This window comes from Populus nigra, chromosome 9, assembly GCF_951802175.1.
Source record: "Populus nigra chromosome 9, ddPopNigr1.1, whole genome shotgun sequence".
In the NCBI taxonomy this organism is placed as follows: domain Eukaryota; kingdom Viridiplantae; phylum Streptophyta; class Magnoliopsida; order Malpighiales; family Salicaceae; genus Populus; species Populus nigra.
Window position 1 is genome coordinate 13,669,974 of NC_084860.1, and position 15,877 is coordinate 13,685,850.

The 15,877-nt window shown below is 33.4% G+C and overlaps 1 protein-coding gene and 1 long non-coding RNA gene across 2 annotated transcripts; one reads left to right on the top strand and one right to left on the bottom strand.

Annotated features, from left to right (window-relative positions):
• Positions 1 to 481: 481 nt before the first annotated feature.
• Positions 482 to 8,524, bottom strand: LOC133702990 (uncharacterized). Its single transcript, XR_009843813.1, has 5 exons — positions 8,269 to 8,524; positions 7,295 to 7,366; positions 2,528 to 6,415; positions 1,554 to 1,625; positions 482 to 695 (listed from the first exon to the last, which is right to left on the bottom strand). It is a non-coding gene; the product is annotated as an uncharacterized LOC133702990 (long non-coding RNA).
• A 948-nt stretch (positions 8,525 to 9,472) lies between these two features.
• On the top strand, positions 9,473 to 15,131 carry LOC133703718 (proton pump-interactor 1-like). Its single transcript, XM_062128330.1, has 8 exons — positions 9,473 to 9,658; positions 10,220 to 10,633; positions 11,916 to 12,101; positions 12,216 to 12,395; positions 12,523 to 12,717; positions 13,747 to 13,845; positions 13,938 to 14,456; positions 14,552 to 15,131. The coding sequence occupies exons 2-8, from the start codon at positions 10,259 to 10,261 to the stop codon at positions 14,873 to 14,875; spliced, it is 1,878 nt and encodes a 625-aa protein (XP_061984314.1). The 5' UTR covers positions 9,473 to 9,658; positions 10,220 to 10,258; the 3' UTR covers positions 14,876 to 15,131.
• The last annotated feature ends 746 nt before the right edge of the window (positions 15,132 to 15,877 follow it).

Genomic DNA, 15,877 nt, shown 5'->3' on the forward strand with positions numbered 1-15,877 from the left:
CAAGTGCAAAGGACTTTATAGTACTTCCTTTCCTTGAAGATGACAAGGTTCAGAGGTTATAAAAACCTCTTGAACCATTTAGGTAAAAAGTTCATAATTTTTTTCTACTATAAAAACGTAAATATATTTCAAAACATTAATCACCTCCAAAAACAAGAACAAACACTCTTGTTATTGGAATTTAAGGCACTTTTATTTTATTTATTGCATTTCCCATAAAAATTACTAACTTTATCATCAGAGAGTCTTTAAGTCCCATCAATTAAGATTGTTTTTGCAGATGCTAAGACTTCTACCATTAATTTTGTCACGACCCGAATCCCGGGTCCGTGACCGGCAACGCAGGAGCGGTGGCGGAAGGACACCCCTCCCGCGCTAAGCCTCAAAACAGACATATCAAAAGAATAATTTATTCAAAAATACGCAGCATTTCATAATCTTCAGAAATATTATATTTTTCAAAACTGATGAAACCAAAAAATAGTTTAAAACTCCTCATCAGTAATTAAAACAAAAACAATAATCCATAACACTCATTACATTGTCAAAAATCCAAACTTAATTAAAACAAGGTAATAGTGGAGCGCCTAAGACATCGAATCAAACAGCCTTGAAAGATAAGCAAGGCATACCGACCCAAAACTGAAGAAGCAGGAACACTCAACAAGGTTCACCTGCTATCAGAAACTAAGAACCTGAAATAATATTAAGAATGAGGGGTGAGTTCAACCAACTCAGTGAGGGAATAATAATTAATATACATTTTAGATATTTTAGATATTAATAGTTTGCAAAACTATTTATCTTCATATACATATACATATACATACTAAAAATATTATCATAAGGTAGTGGAAATTTATCTTCATATACATATACATATACATACTAAACATATTATCATAATGTAGTGGAAATTTATCTTCATATACATATACATATACATACTAAACATATTATCATAAGGTAGTGGAAGTTTATCCTCATAGACATATACAGATACAGATACAAATACATACTAAACATATTATCATAACGTAGTGGAAATATCCTCATATACATATACATACTAAACATATTATCATAAAGTAGTGGAAATTTATCCTCATATACATATACATATACATACTAAACATATTATCATAAAGTAGTGGAATACATGTCAGAGATCAGATGACACCCGAAGGTGACCAGATGACACCCGAAGGTGACCACTGTGGGATGATCAGTCGCCACAGGCTGATGCCTCTCTCACCAGCTAGGTATACAGAATACTATGTGCACATAGGCTAACTACTCTCCGTTAGCATGGAGTTACTGACAAGTCCCATATCAAGGCATATTAGATATATTCACATAATCATCCAAGAAACGTATATCATATCAAATAGAATTTACTGTGACAGATTGCGAGTGCAAATTCAAGAATAAATGAGTACTCGGAAAATAAGCAACATATATAATTATTCAAGAAATTAACGAGTTGTACTCATTGTATAATCAGAATACATATTTACTTATCATATATGCATATTAAAGATTATCCCACTCACCCGGAAAATATAGAACTAAAAGGAATGTCAGATGAAAGACCCGAAAAATCTATTGAGGATCGTTAGGAGAACCTACAATAAATATATGAAATATACTTAAAAGCAACTCAAAGAAACACAAATAAAATATTCCAATGCATAAATGAAAACCAGGTTTAGTCTCCTAGGTTTAGGGACTAAAACAACAATTATCCAAAACAGGGATCAAAACGTAATTTTACCAAAACTGGACCAAACTGTAAATACATAACCATACTGAAATTTATCCATAATTCATCCTTATCTTTGTCCAGAATCTCGAATTATCCCCCAAGAGCCAAACTGTGATTTTATCAAAATTTTAGGGGTCAAATCGTAATTTGTCAAATTGGAGGACCAAACTGAAAATATCATATATTCCTAATTATACTGGAATTTTGCCCTTAAATCATCCTCAGTTCTGTTCAGAACCTCAATTTATGCCCCAGGAACCAATCTGTAATATTTCCAAAGTTTGGGGACTAAACTGTAATTTTCATAATTTGAGGGACCAAACTGAAAATATTCCAAATCAATTATCAAACTGAGATTCATCATCCTTAACCTCATAATAACACTGTCCAGAGTCTCAAAATACAGTTAAGGATCAAATTATAATTTTCCCAAAGTTTAGGGACCAAACTGTAATTTCACAAATTGAGGGACCAAATTGAATTTTCATCATCTTCAACCTCAAACCCAGAATTTCACAGATTACCTACTGTCATCACCTGATTTCTAACATAATTTCACCATTCAAATAAAATCATAACTCAAAATCATCATCTTTACCTCCAATCTCTCACAATCAACTAATTAACAAATTACCCACAACAATCAACCCATAACCTTTCAATTAATTCATCAATCAAACTCAAAACACAATATTCAAAACCCTAACATTTATCAAAACAGAAATTAAGGCGTAAAGAACACAAATTTATACATAATCTTACCTTTAAACTTATTTCCTCCAATTATCTTCTCCTTTCCTTATCTTTCCCTCTTTTCTCTTCTTCTTCTTCCCTTTTTCTTCTCTTCTCCCGTCAGTTTTTCACACTTAAAACACAGCTCTCCTCTTCTATTTTCTTTTCTATTTATATTTATCAACTCTTTGTTCAATTACTATAATACCCCTTATTCATTTATACTCATTTTTAGCCTTTAAGGGCTTTATTGCCTTTTACCTACTCATTCATTTACAAGACATCACAATCTCCCCACCTTATAAAAGTTTCGTCCTCGAAACTTAAAATTTAAAAACCAAAGTCTTACCATCATGATCAAACAAATTATTTAAAACTTATCTCTAAAATTGTGTTTCTTAAACTATCATTTAGAGTCCACTTCAAAAATCAATAAATAGCACCATGCTTTCGTTGCGCACTCTGATATATCCACTGAATAAAAATATCTCATGCATAACTTTTCTTAATTCATATCCCTCAAAATCAAACAACATACCCTTCAATTTCTCTTGAATCAAATTTTCTCAAACAACTTATCCCAAATCATATCTCTTCAAAAGTCAACTTGGAAGAAGCTTAGCTTGATGAAAAGTTGTTATAAGGTTTCTAATATTACCTCAAATGATACTGCTTCTCTTGAAATTGAAGCGAAAACATGTTCAAAAACAAAGAAGAACAACAAAAAATATTCAAAGATAACATGGGACTTAAGATACCCTACTTAAACTTGACATCTCAAATTTCAATTAATGATTGTGAAAACATAACGAGGGAGCAAGTGGCTAAAAAAAAACATAGATGCAGATGATGCCATAAAAATAAAAAGGCTTCAGATGTAATTTATGAATCCAAAAATCATGGTATTGAAGAGCTAATCATAAGCAAGATTAAAAGAGGAAAATGAGAAATCCTCAGAAATAGTTGAATTTCTAGGTGCTGAAGCAACAATAAATGAAGTTGTTATTGGCTAGAATTCTTCAGAAGTCATACAAAAAAAAAAGAGCAAGGAATTTCAGCAACAACTAATAGAAATGTAGAAAATAAGAATGTGGAGTATCTAGAAGATTATTTGAGAAAAACAAAAGATGTGTCCTTGCAAGAGGATTATTGGAAGGAACGTGACATCTCTCAATTAAAGCTTTAATCTAATAAAGATATACAAAATCAAAGTCCAAATGAGGTATTTATAAAAAGAATGTGGAACACCTGATGAAACTAAAAAAAAGAAATCAAGGATGATCCAAAATTAATATCCATGAATAATTCTCAAGGTTTGAAGCACTAAAATAAGATGAGAGTACTTCAAGTCAAATTGTCACAGAAAAGAATTTAGAAGAGCAAAATTAGACATTGACAATGACATTTCTTTGGATTGCGAGTCTGAAATGATTATTAAGAATATTAAAGATTGTGTGTAAGTGAAAATACCAGCCGATCCATAAAATCGATCTCCACCAAAGATAACAGGAGATACATGTTTTCATAAGGATGAAACCAATGAGCTTGAAAACTCAGGATTTGAGGTTGAACTCAATACAAGCATACAAAAGGATAGTATAAATAAAGTCCAAGTAAAAGAAAGCAAAAGCTCATATAATGCCTTAAAATTACAGATTCCAGAATCCAGAATATGAAACAAGCAAAGAGGCTTTTGAATCTATTTTAAAAGTTCATGGCCACAAAGACTTCATTGCATCAGAAGGAACTGACGTCAAGGAAAATCATCTAGAGGTAGAGATAACTGATTTGGTGGCAGAAAAGAATCGGAGTAAGAAAATAATTGATATAGCTGAAATCATACTTATGGTTCAGAAGTTAAATGCAATACAGATATGCAGAAGAACTATTCAAATGAATTTGATATGGAAGAAGGCAGAACACTAGATGAAGATTCAACACCACAACCTCAATGATGTGAAAATAGATAAAAGATAAAGAATATCTCTACCGGAAAGTAACAAAATGACAGAAAGAAAAGAAACATAAGCATTTGAAGAATAATTTTTTTTTTTTCCAATCTTAGGGTTGAGACTAGTGAAGATGGGTGCCATACCCCAAAGCCGTACCGACACAATTGACATATAATCGAGAGGATCACCATAGACCATGATAACCATGTAAACCCCTTACATACATATCATACATAACCCGAAAGGAAAACTTCAAAAATAAATTTTATTAATCAAATATCGTAATCCAATATTTCAAGTCTGTACTAGATTGTACATATAATATTCATACCATCAATATACCCAATTCAAGATAACCATATTAATCACCATATAGATCATAATCAAAAGACTATAATAACAACCTTAATAAGAAATTCTCCAATAACTATCTCATCATCCATAACTGATTAATCATATTTCAACTTTCTCTTACATTCAAAATAAATATTGTGAAAAGAGATGAGCTTCTACGACTCAAAGAGTAATCAAAATAAATACACTTGGAAAAATATTATCAAACATATATATTTCATAGAATATTTCCAGCCATATATATATCATAGAAAAAGACTATTAGACATTTTTTTTTTTTCAGAATACAAAATACTATAAGTTGTTCAAATACTCAAAGCACATACTTACATCCAATATACACTCATTAACATTATTTGTTCATATACATACTTTTAAAGCATGACATGTCAGAAAATCAAATATAAATAGAGTATACAAATCCATGTGAGGCCTTTCACACAAACTAATATTGATATTCCAACTTGTTTAACTCAAAAATTCATATCGATTTATATGTCAAAAAATCACTCAAAAATTCATGTAAATTTTATATTTCAAAATCATACAATAACAAATCAGATATACAATATAATATTATTCTTCTAATAATTCAAAGTACTTTTAAATAATACTTATAATAATTACTCACTCCATATCACACAAACATATCCACATACACATATTTCATAAATACTTACAAGATATATTTCATACTCATATGCGTATATTATACAAATACTTCCAAAAATATACGTATACCAAATACTTATGCTTAAGTATTTCCAAGAAATATTATTACTCAAATACATATATTATACAAATACTTTCAAATATATATTTATATCAAATATTTTCACACACACAAGTATTTTCTCACACGTATGCAAAACACATATACCACATATATTATATCCAAGAATATACTTATATCAAATATTATCACATGTATGAAAAACACATATATTATATATAGTATATTCAATGATATATTTATATCAAATATTTACATACATGTATATTTCCTCACATGTATATCAACACAACAATAAAAAAAAAAGTTCAAAACAAAAAGACAAAGAGGAATCACAACTAGACGAGAAGGATCCTAAGCTCCACATATTACGGGGGTTTTAACAAACCAGATTACAAGGTTTTAGCAAAACCAGGGTACAGGGTTTTAACAACAAATTTTTTTTTTTTTTAATGAGGTTTTAATAAAACCGAGCTCTGATACCACCTTTGTCACGACCCGAATCCCGGGTCCGTGACCGGCAACGCAGGAGCGGTGGCGGAAGGACACCCCTCCCGCGCTAAGCCTCAAAACAGACATATCAAAAGAATAATTTATTCAAAAATACGCAGCATTTCATAATCTTCAGAAATATTATATTTTTCAAAACTGATGAAACCAAAAAATAGTTTAAAACTCCTCATCAGTAATTAAAACAAAAACAATAATCCATAACACTCATTACATTGTCAAAAATCCAAACTTAATTAAAACAAGGTAATAGTGGAGCGCCTAAGACATCGAATCAAACAGCCTTGAAAGATAAGCAAGGCATACCGACCCAAAACTGAAGAAGCAGGAACACTCAACAAGGTTCACCTGCTATCAGAAACTAAGAACCTGAAATAATATTAAGAATGAGGGGTGAGTTCAACCAACTCAGTGAGGGAATAATAATTAATATACATTTTAGATATTTTAGATATTAATAGTTTGCAAAACTATTTATCTTCATATACATATACATATACATACTAAAAATATTATCATAAGGTAGTGGAAATTTATCTTCATATACATATACATATACATACTAAACATATTATCATAATGTAGTGGAAATTTATCTTCATATACATATACATATACATACTAAACATATTATCATAAGGTAGTGGAAGTTTATCCTCATAGACATATACAGATACAGATACAAATACATACTAAACATATTATCATAACGTAGTGGAAATATCCTCATATACATATACATACTAAACATATTATCATAAAGTAGTGGAAATTTATCCTCATATACATATACATATACATACTAAACATATTATCATAAAGTAGTGGAATACATGTCAGAGATCAGATGACACCCGAAGGTGACCAGATGACACCCGAAGGTGACCAGATGACACCCGAAGGTGACCACTGTGGGATGATCAGTCGCCACAGGCTGATGCCTCTCTCACCAGCTAGGTATACAGAATACTATGTGCACATAGGCTAACTACTCTCCGTTAGCATGGAGTTACTGACAAGTCCCATATCAAGGCATATTAGATATATTCACATAATCATCCAAGAAACGTATATCATATCAAATAGAATTTACTGTGACAGATTGCGAGTGCAAATTCAAGAATAAATGAGTACTCGGAAAATAAGCAACATATATAATTATTCAAGAAATTAACGAGTTGTACTCATTGTATAATCAGAATACATATTTACTTATCATATATGCATATTAAAGATTATCCCACTCACCCGGAAAATATAGAACTAAAAGGAATGTCAGATGAAAGACCCGAAAAATCTATTGAGGATCGTTAGGAGAACCTACAATAAATATATGAAATATACTTAAAAGCAACTCAAAGAAACACAAATAAAATATTCCAATGCATAAATGAAAACCAGGTTTAGTCTCCTAGGTTTAGGGACTAAAACAACAATTATCCAAAACAGGGATCAAAACGTAATTTTACCAAAACTGGACCAAACTGTAAATACATAACCATACTGAAATTTATCCATAATTCATCCTTATCTTTGTCCAGAATCTCGAATTATCCCCCAAGAGCCAAACTGTGATTTTATCAAAATTTTAGGGGTCAAATCGTAATTTGTCAAATTGGAGGACCAAACTGAAAATATCATATATTCCTAATTATACTGGAATTTTGCCCTTAAATCATCCTCAGTTCTGTTCAGAACCTCAATTTATGCCCCAGGAACCAATCTGTAATATTTCCAAAGTTTGGGGACTAAACTGTAATTTTCATAATTTGAGGGACCAAACTGAAAATATTCCAAATCAATTATCAAACTGAGATTCATCATCCTTAACCTCATAATAACACTGTCCAGAGTCTCAAAATACAGTTAAGGATCAAATTATAATTTTCCCAAAGTTTAGGGACCAAACTGTAATTTCACAAATTGAGGGACCAAATTGAATTTTCATCATCTTCAACCTCAAACCCAGAATTTCACAGATTACCTACTGTCATCACCTGATTTCTAACATAATTTCACCATTCAAATAAAATCATAACTCAAAATCATCATCTTTACCTCCAATCTCTCACAATCAACTAATTAACAAATTACCCACAACAATCAACCCATAACCTTTCAATTAATTCATCAATCAAACTCAAAACACAATATTCAAAACCCTAACATTTATCAAAACAGAAATTAAGGCGTAAAGAACACAAATTTATACATAATCTTACCTTTAAACTTATTTCCTCCAATTATCTTCTCCTTTCCTTATCTTTCCCTCTTTTCTCTTCTTCTTCTTCCCTTTTTCTTCTCTTCTCCCGTCAGTTTTTCACACTTAAAACACAGCTCTCCTCTTCTATTTTCTTTTCTATTTATATTTATCAACTCTTTGTTCAATTACTATAATACCCCTTATTCATTTATACTCATTTTTAGCCTTTAAGGGCTTTATTGCCTTTTACCTACTCATTCATTTACAAGACATCACAAATTTGGTACTTCCGGAGCTAAGGAGAAGAAAACTGTATACTTGAACATCACTTTCCTATTTGCTTTTTCCTCTCTCCTCTTCTTGTTTTCATGATTGCTTTCTTTTTTCCTTTCTTTCAAGAACAAAAAAGGCTGTAATTTTGTTCATAAGTTTCAATTATAGTCCCTTTATTTTCAAGCTTTTGAGAAACAAAAAAATCCAAATAATTTCTCCAAAATCAAGCACCAACCCAATGATGAAATTTTTCTAGTTCCGCGAGAAACTCATACCAAGCTTATCATAACAAACTATCAAGGCCATTCTTGAGTAAAATCAATATAGAAGGCTCAAATTACATAAATAAAAAAAACAACATAGATGAAAAAAATTGCACTATACAAATCCACAGTGCAATTGGGTGAGGGGTTACAATAGATAAACCACCCTACACTTGTTTTTTTATAGTTTTTTTTAATGTTTAATATCCAATCCAAAAACAAATTATTATCACTAAAATACATTAATATAATATATTGAAAAACTTAAATATTAAATTCATGTTTCACTTAATTAAGTGAGTAGATTATATCATATTTTTAATCCTATTTTAAATATAAAAAAAGACCTGAATTAGAAAGAGACAAATATGGATATATAAAAAAACAAATTTATCATTTTCTTTATACGAAGATTATGCTAATTTTAGAACAAATATGGATATATAAAAAAACAAATCACTCTTTAAAATGAAAAAAGGATGAGGGAAGAGATATATAAATATTATTAATGGGAAATTAAGAAAGTTCCCTGGCAAAAGCAATTTGTAAAAACTTGGAAGAGTGATTTGTAATCTTAAATGATGGCACAACGGTTTTTTACTGCTTACACCAAAGAAGAAGAAAAGAAAAGCGAGATCTCTTCTTCCTCTCTGCTACTAAATAAATAAATAAAAATAGCAATATATAAATAGCACTACCCTTTTGGGCCTCTAATCTCTCTCTAGCCTTACATTTTAGAAAGAGAAGTGACGCTTTGCTTGAATTAGAGAGAGACTTTGAGATCTGAGTCTCCCAATTGGTTTGGTTATAACTCGGAACTTGAGGGCCTTTGCTTGTGAAAAAAAGGGTCTTCTCTTTCTGCTTCTACTTCTGGTAATCATTCTCTTTCTTTTCTGTTATCATGTAGAGTCCCACAATTCTTTTCTTTTTATGTGTTTTGATGTGTATTGATCTTGATCATTGAAGGGGTTGTTGTGTACTTGCTGTTTGTTCTTTCTTTTATTGCTTCTGTTGGGATTTCTTTATTGCATGATTGGTGTGTGGAAGTCGTAAGTGATTTGATATTTGAGAATGACATTTTTTTTTTTATGATTTGATGTAGTATTTTTGATCATGATTTTTTCTATCGGATTTGCTTGTTTCTTCATTTGCATGTACAAAACTGTGTGGTTTTGATACCTTTATTTCCTTCAAGTGTTCTTTGATTGTTGTGGTGTTATGGATTCTGTGTTGTATGTAAGTGGCGATTCTATCTTGGCTTGCTTTGGTTGTTACTTCAATGACAATTTCGATACGATTCATATGTTTACTTAATTTTGATCATTTTTTTTAATCAAAACAGATGGATTTGGACTTTCTTGATCCCTAGATCTTATTGTAAAGTTGGTTTTCTTGATTCTTTATTCTCATGTCATGTGGTTGTTTGTGCATCAGGATTGTTTGTTTGTGTAAGGTTCATCTTTGTCAAGAGCAATGGGCGTTGAGGTTGTGGCACCTGAGAAGGTTCAGGCCCCCGTTGACGGTGTAAGTGAAGTAGATAAATCTGTTCTGCACCAGAAGGAAAATGGGAAACTGGATAAGGTATCAGGGCTTACGGAGCCCATACAATTCGGTTCACATGGGGAAGAGCCGGTTAAGGCAGAAGGAAATGATGTTACAGATGCCAACTTGCCAAAGGATGCAGTTGATGAGTGGCCTGCTCCCAAGCAGGTCCATTCCTTTTATTTTGTAACATACCGACTATATGATGATCCAAAAATTAAGGCCAAAATTGATCAGGCTGATAAGGAGATTCAGAAAAGAAATCAATCCCGGTTTCAGATTACAGAAGAATTAAAAGATAGAAGGGTAAGCTGGAAGCTTATTGTTTTTGCTAGATATGCTATTTGCCACGTATAGGTGGTCTATAAAACTTTCAATTACTAGAAAGTTATGGGCTTTTAAGATTGTGAATTATCATGATTTTTCCAGAAATCATTCCATTGCAGCACATATAAATAATGTAGTGAATCTTCATTTTCATCACATTCATTTTGGTCAACAGGTTTATTAAAATAATCCAACTGGAATTTGTAAAAGGGGAAGAAATTGCGTGTTACTTTATGAGCACTAGACAAATATGATCAATCTTTTATTGTGGAAAGTGAACGAAGAAGGAACTACCTATATGATCCAATTCACAGAAGTAAAAACCTGCACATGTGTTTGTTGAGGGTAGTTTCTTCAGTTTACTTTGTCTTGCCTTTCCTTTCCTTTCCTTTGTTTGAAAGTGAATGTGGAAGACATAGGATGAAATATCTGTGAAGCATTTCCTTTTCATAGCCAACATTTGATTACGGAAATAACTTGATTTTGAAGAGAGTATTCTGTACAAAAAGCAGGAACTTTAAGGCAAAATAAAAGTTCCACTGTTTAGGTATTTAGTTTTACCTACAATATTCCCAAGTAAACAACCTCCTTTCTTCTTTTTGTATTGTGTCTCTTGTGGCCCCTTTTAATTAACTTAACAGATCTTTTTATGTGTCTTTTTAAAGAGAGGAGAGCTCATTTCTCTCATGAGTTGTCTAGATTTTTACTTTTTTTCATCCTTTGAAGTGATGATGTTTAGAAATGTGTCTTTAGGATCTTAATACTACTGATCTAGCTGATGAGTGTTTCAGTTTCAAACCATTTGATATGGATGTACCTGGTTTTTTGTCAGTCCAGTCTATTAAAAGGCAAGTTCCTGATAAATGTGCATTGCAAATTCCTTTGGTACAGGTGCATTGCAAATACTTGAATTTTGTATTGATGTTTGTGAAACATTGCAATAATGTTCATGACGAAGAAGTCTTACCTTTACACCTGCCTGCCTGTTCAATGGCAGTTAAACCCTTACGCAAGTTTTCCGCTAGTAATTACAAAATAGTTCTGGACTGGTGTTCGAGAACTCTGTAAGAAGACTATTAGTTTCCAAAAGATTTAATTACTAAATGTAAGGGTCCCTAAAGTTGACAATATTTATATGTCAGCTTTCATATTGATCTTATGTTCTTATGCTTTGTGCTTTTCAAATTGCCATGTTTGTTGAAAAGATTGCACCAATCTAGTTCCAATGAGTTCTACTTATTTGCCCCTTGTTCTTCTGCAGTCAAAGCGAGCGGAGTTGATCAACCAGGTGAGAGCTCTGAAGAATGAGGGTAGGCAGTATAAATCGATCTTCGATGAGAAAAAAAAGGAAATGGAGCCTTTGCAGCAGGCACTGGGCAAGCTGCGTAACACAAGTAATGCTGGTCGTGTTGGCATATGTTCATCTGAGGAAGAGCTTAATGATCTTGTATGTATTTAGCTGCTAGGTTTGCATACATATAGGGACTTGCCAGTTTGTTTTGGTGCAATAGTATTGTGATACTGCATTTCTTAAGTTTGTGGATTGTTATTGTGGTTTCAGATCTACAGCTTGCAATACCGCATGCAACACGAGAGCATCCCATTGACAGAGGAAAAGCAAATACTTAGAGAAATCAAACAGCTTGAGGGGACAAGGGAAAAAGTAATTGCTAATGCTGCTATGAGAACAAAGATTCAGGATTCATTGGGTCAGAAAGAAGCCATTCAAGATCAGGTCAAAGTAAGATAATTGGTTTTGAACTATCATGTGTTGGAAGTCTGTAGTTTCGCCAACTTTACTTTCTGTGTATGAATGGTTGTTATCAGCATGTGTGTAAGAGTAATTTACTCTACTTTGGTTATTGTAGCTTATGGGTGTTGACTTGGATGGAGTAAGGAAGGAGAGACAAGCACTTTGGGAAAAACTTGATGGACTTGAAGTGAAAGTGCAGGCATTGGACGCTGAAATTAAAACTTTACAGGATGAGCTGGAAGCCGTGATCCAGAAGAGGGAAAAAACATATGAAACTCTTCAGGAACTTAGGAAACAGCGTGATGAGGCGGTATGTTTATTAACTCCAAGAATTATTAAAAAAAGGGAGCTAACTGTGTGAGTGTGTAGGCATGTGCAATGTTTACATAGAAAGGATCAGTTTCACTAAAGTATTGATATTACTAACAACGTTGTGATGCCTTTTATATGATCTTCCTTTTGCGTTGTTCATTACTAACATTTTAAAAATATTGTATTGGGTTGTGGGGATTCTCATAGTTTTAGGTTTTAGCTCCTTTGTCTGTTGGTGTGTGTCATAGAATGCATCAACATCACTGTGGGATGTCAAAGTTTTGTATTTGGATCCAAATTTGGTAACTTCGTCCCTCATGATGTTGTTGAAATGTTGGGGAATGTTAATCTCAAGTATATTAGATCCCTTTTAGAAAATATAGAACAATAGAACTATGTATAGATTCAGTCTTTATTTTTTACCCTCAACAGGCTCTATTACCATCTACTACTTCTTTGAGTAAGTTTTGCCAGTAATCTGTTGTTTGAGAAGGCAAAATACAGATCAAGCATACTTCCACATGCTTGCTTGCACATTGGCTCTGATATTTATTGAAAATGTTGAGGTCCAAAAGTTCGTATTTCAGAGCAGCAGCTGGAGTCTACCTGGAGAAGCATTTTCTAACGCTGTAATTTTAGTGTGATTATTGGTTGCATGGTAGCCTTTGTTGGACAAGGACTTCAAATCTAAACTGATTTAGTAGTCTTGTGTTTTACCTTTGCATCGTGAGCTGTTTTTGAAGTGCAAATTATTCCTTCGTGCATGCCTTGTAGTGCCTTCCTGGAGGACTGTATTTCTGACAAACTTCTTTAGAATCTGTCTTTGAAGTTAGTTGTTTTGAAAAAGCTTAAAGCCATATTGAATCCCCTCTCCTTCCTTTCCGACACAATTGAATTTGGCCTTTTTTTTCCTGATTATTGGCTGTAGAATGGCTGCTCAATCATTTTTCTAGCCTTTTCTAGTACAATTGGATATAGTCTGTGTAATGTTTTTTGGTGATACCTTTATCTTTTGTTGCTTTGTTAGAATGCCAGCTTTTACCAAAGCCGTATGCTCTTGACGAAAGCCAAAGAACTTGCTGCTAAGAAAGATGTTAAGGCTCTTGAAGAACTTGCACTCGATGAGGTTTGTTAGATGAATACTATCCTGTGTTAGGTACATTAAGGTTTTATTTTTACTGCTACAATCTAATATTTTTCTTTAATATCCACTTTTAGGTTGAAAAATTTATGTCCCTCTGGTGCCATAACAAGTCCTTTAGGGATGATTATGAGAAGAGAATTTTGCCATCCCTTGACCGGCGGCAATTGAGTAGGGATGGGCGAATTAGGAACCCTGATGAGAAGCCATTAATGATATTGGAGACACCAAAGCCTTCTGAACCAGAGCCGGTGGTAAAAGCAATTCCAAAGAGAGCAAAAGAAGATCCAAAACCCATTCCACCGAAAGATACTTTACCAACCCAAAGGGTGCAGAAAGAAATCTCTAAGACAGAATTGAAGCCCACTTCAGAGCACTCTGACATAGTTGACAAGGAGATCTCTGGGTTGGAAAATCTGTCAAAGAATCCTTCTCCTGCAGAAAAGGAAGTTGATGAAGCAAAATTGAAGGAGATAAAAAGAGAGGAGGAAATAGCAAAAGCCAAGCAAGCCATGGAAAGGAAGAAGAAGCTGGCTGAGAAAGCTGCTGCAAAAGCAGCTGCAAGAGCTCAAAAGGATGCTGAGAAAAAGCTCAAGGTTTTTAGTTTATTTCTTTATTTCAACCATTACCTGGTTTACTATTTGCTTTCAGAAACTAAAAAAAGAGGGTATTTTTTTTAAATGTACTTCAGGAGCGTGAAAAGAAATTGAAGAAGAAGGCTGCGGCATCTACACCAACTACTGAGCCTGAGCAATGTGCTGAAGCAGTTGCAGAGGCAGCAGAACCTGAAATGGTTGAAGTCAATGATGAGGTTCCTGTTTCAGTGAAGGAAAAAGTTCGGAAAGAGAAAACTGTTAGGTCTAGGAATCGTCCAAGAGGCCCAGATTCACTTCCCAAAGTCATCACGAGGAGGAAAAAGTCAACTAACTTTTGGATGTGGGCTGCTCCTGCTGCTGCTTTTGTAGTTCTTTTGTTTCTAGCACTCGGGTACCTATTATCTTCTCTGAAGGGGTAAAAGTAAAACTAGAAATAAGTAGAAGAGTCATGGACAGTTTTCCGCTTGATGAGCATGTGAGTGACCAGTTCTGTTGTAGCAGAATCAAGTATTTTATGTTCTTTCATCCTGTCGATGGATGGACTCCAAACTCATAATATTGTTGGTAGCTCAGTCAGTTCAAAAGGTTTAGACAGTGAGAACTAAATACATTTGGCTTGTTTTGTGTTTCCAAATTTTGACTCAATCATAAACATTGTTTTGCTTGGGGATTTCATTTTCAGCATGATATAGGTTTTGTTAGCTCTTTTGCACAGATGGGTAAAATTATTCATGGAAGGAAGGAAAAGAAAAACTAGACTATACTGTGGACTCGAAACCGGAACTTGAAGGCATCAATCAGGATGCCAAAGCTACCGGCTTGAGGAGTTGTGATATGAACTTCCCCCGTTGTCTTCTTATATCAAACAATCACCACTGCAAATTTGAGTTTGAACCAGCTAAATTGGCAATATTTTTCTTTAGTTTAAAAATTAGTAAAAGCAATCTCTGCATTGGCGATGATGACATATCTACCTAAACATCCATAACTGGGTTTTGGACTCTCTCCAACAACCACCAAAGAGAGAAGTTGCTGCTGCTGTGCCACTACCCACAACCATGTCACCATCCACTGCCAACCAACCCACCTTCATCAACCATCTAGCCCAACACTAACAGACCACCACCAACCAATAAGCATGACACCAACATATCACCACCGCCCATTGGCAGCAACCACCCACCACCGACCAACCCACCTTCATCAACAAACAGCCTGACACCAACATGCCACCATCTTTGTGCTTTATTTATTACAGAGAAAGGAAATATTGCCCAGTTACCTCCTGTCTTCTTTAACAACACTTGAGATCGAGGGATGTCTACAACTTATAACTTCATTTCCAAGATGTCCAATCATTGATGAAATGAAGTTATAAGATGATTCTTCTCATCATCTGCCGTGAGGAAGGCAGATTATCT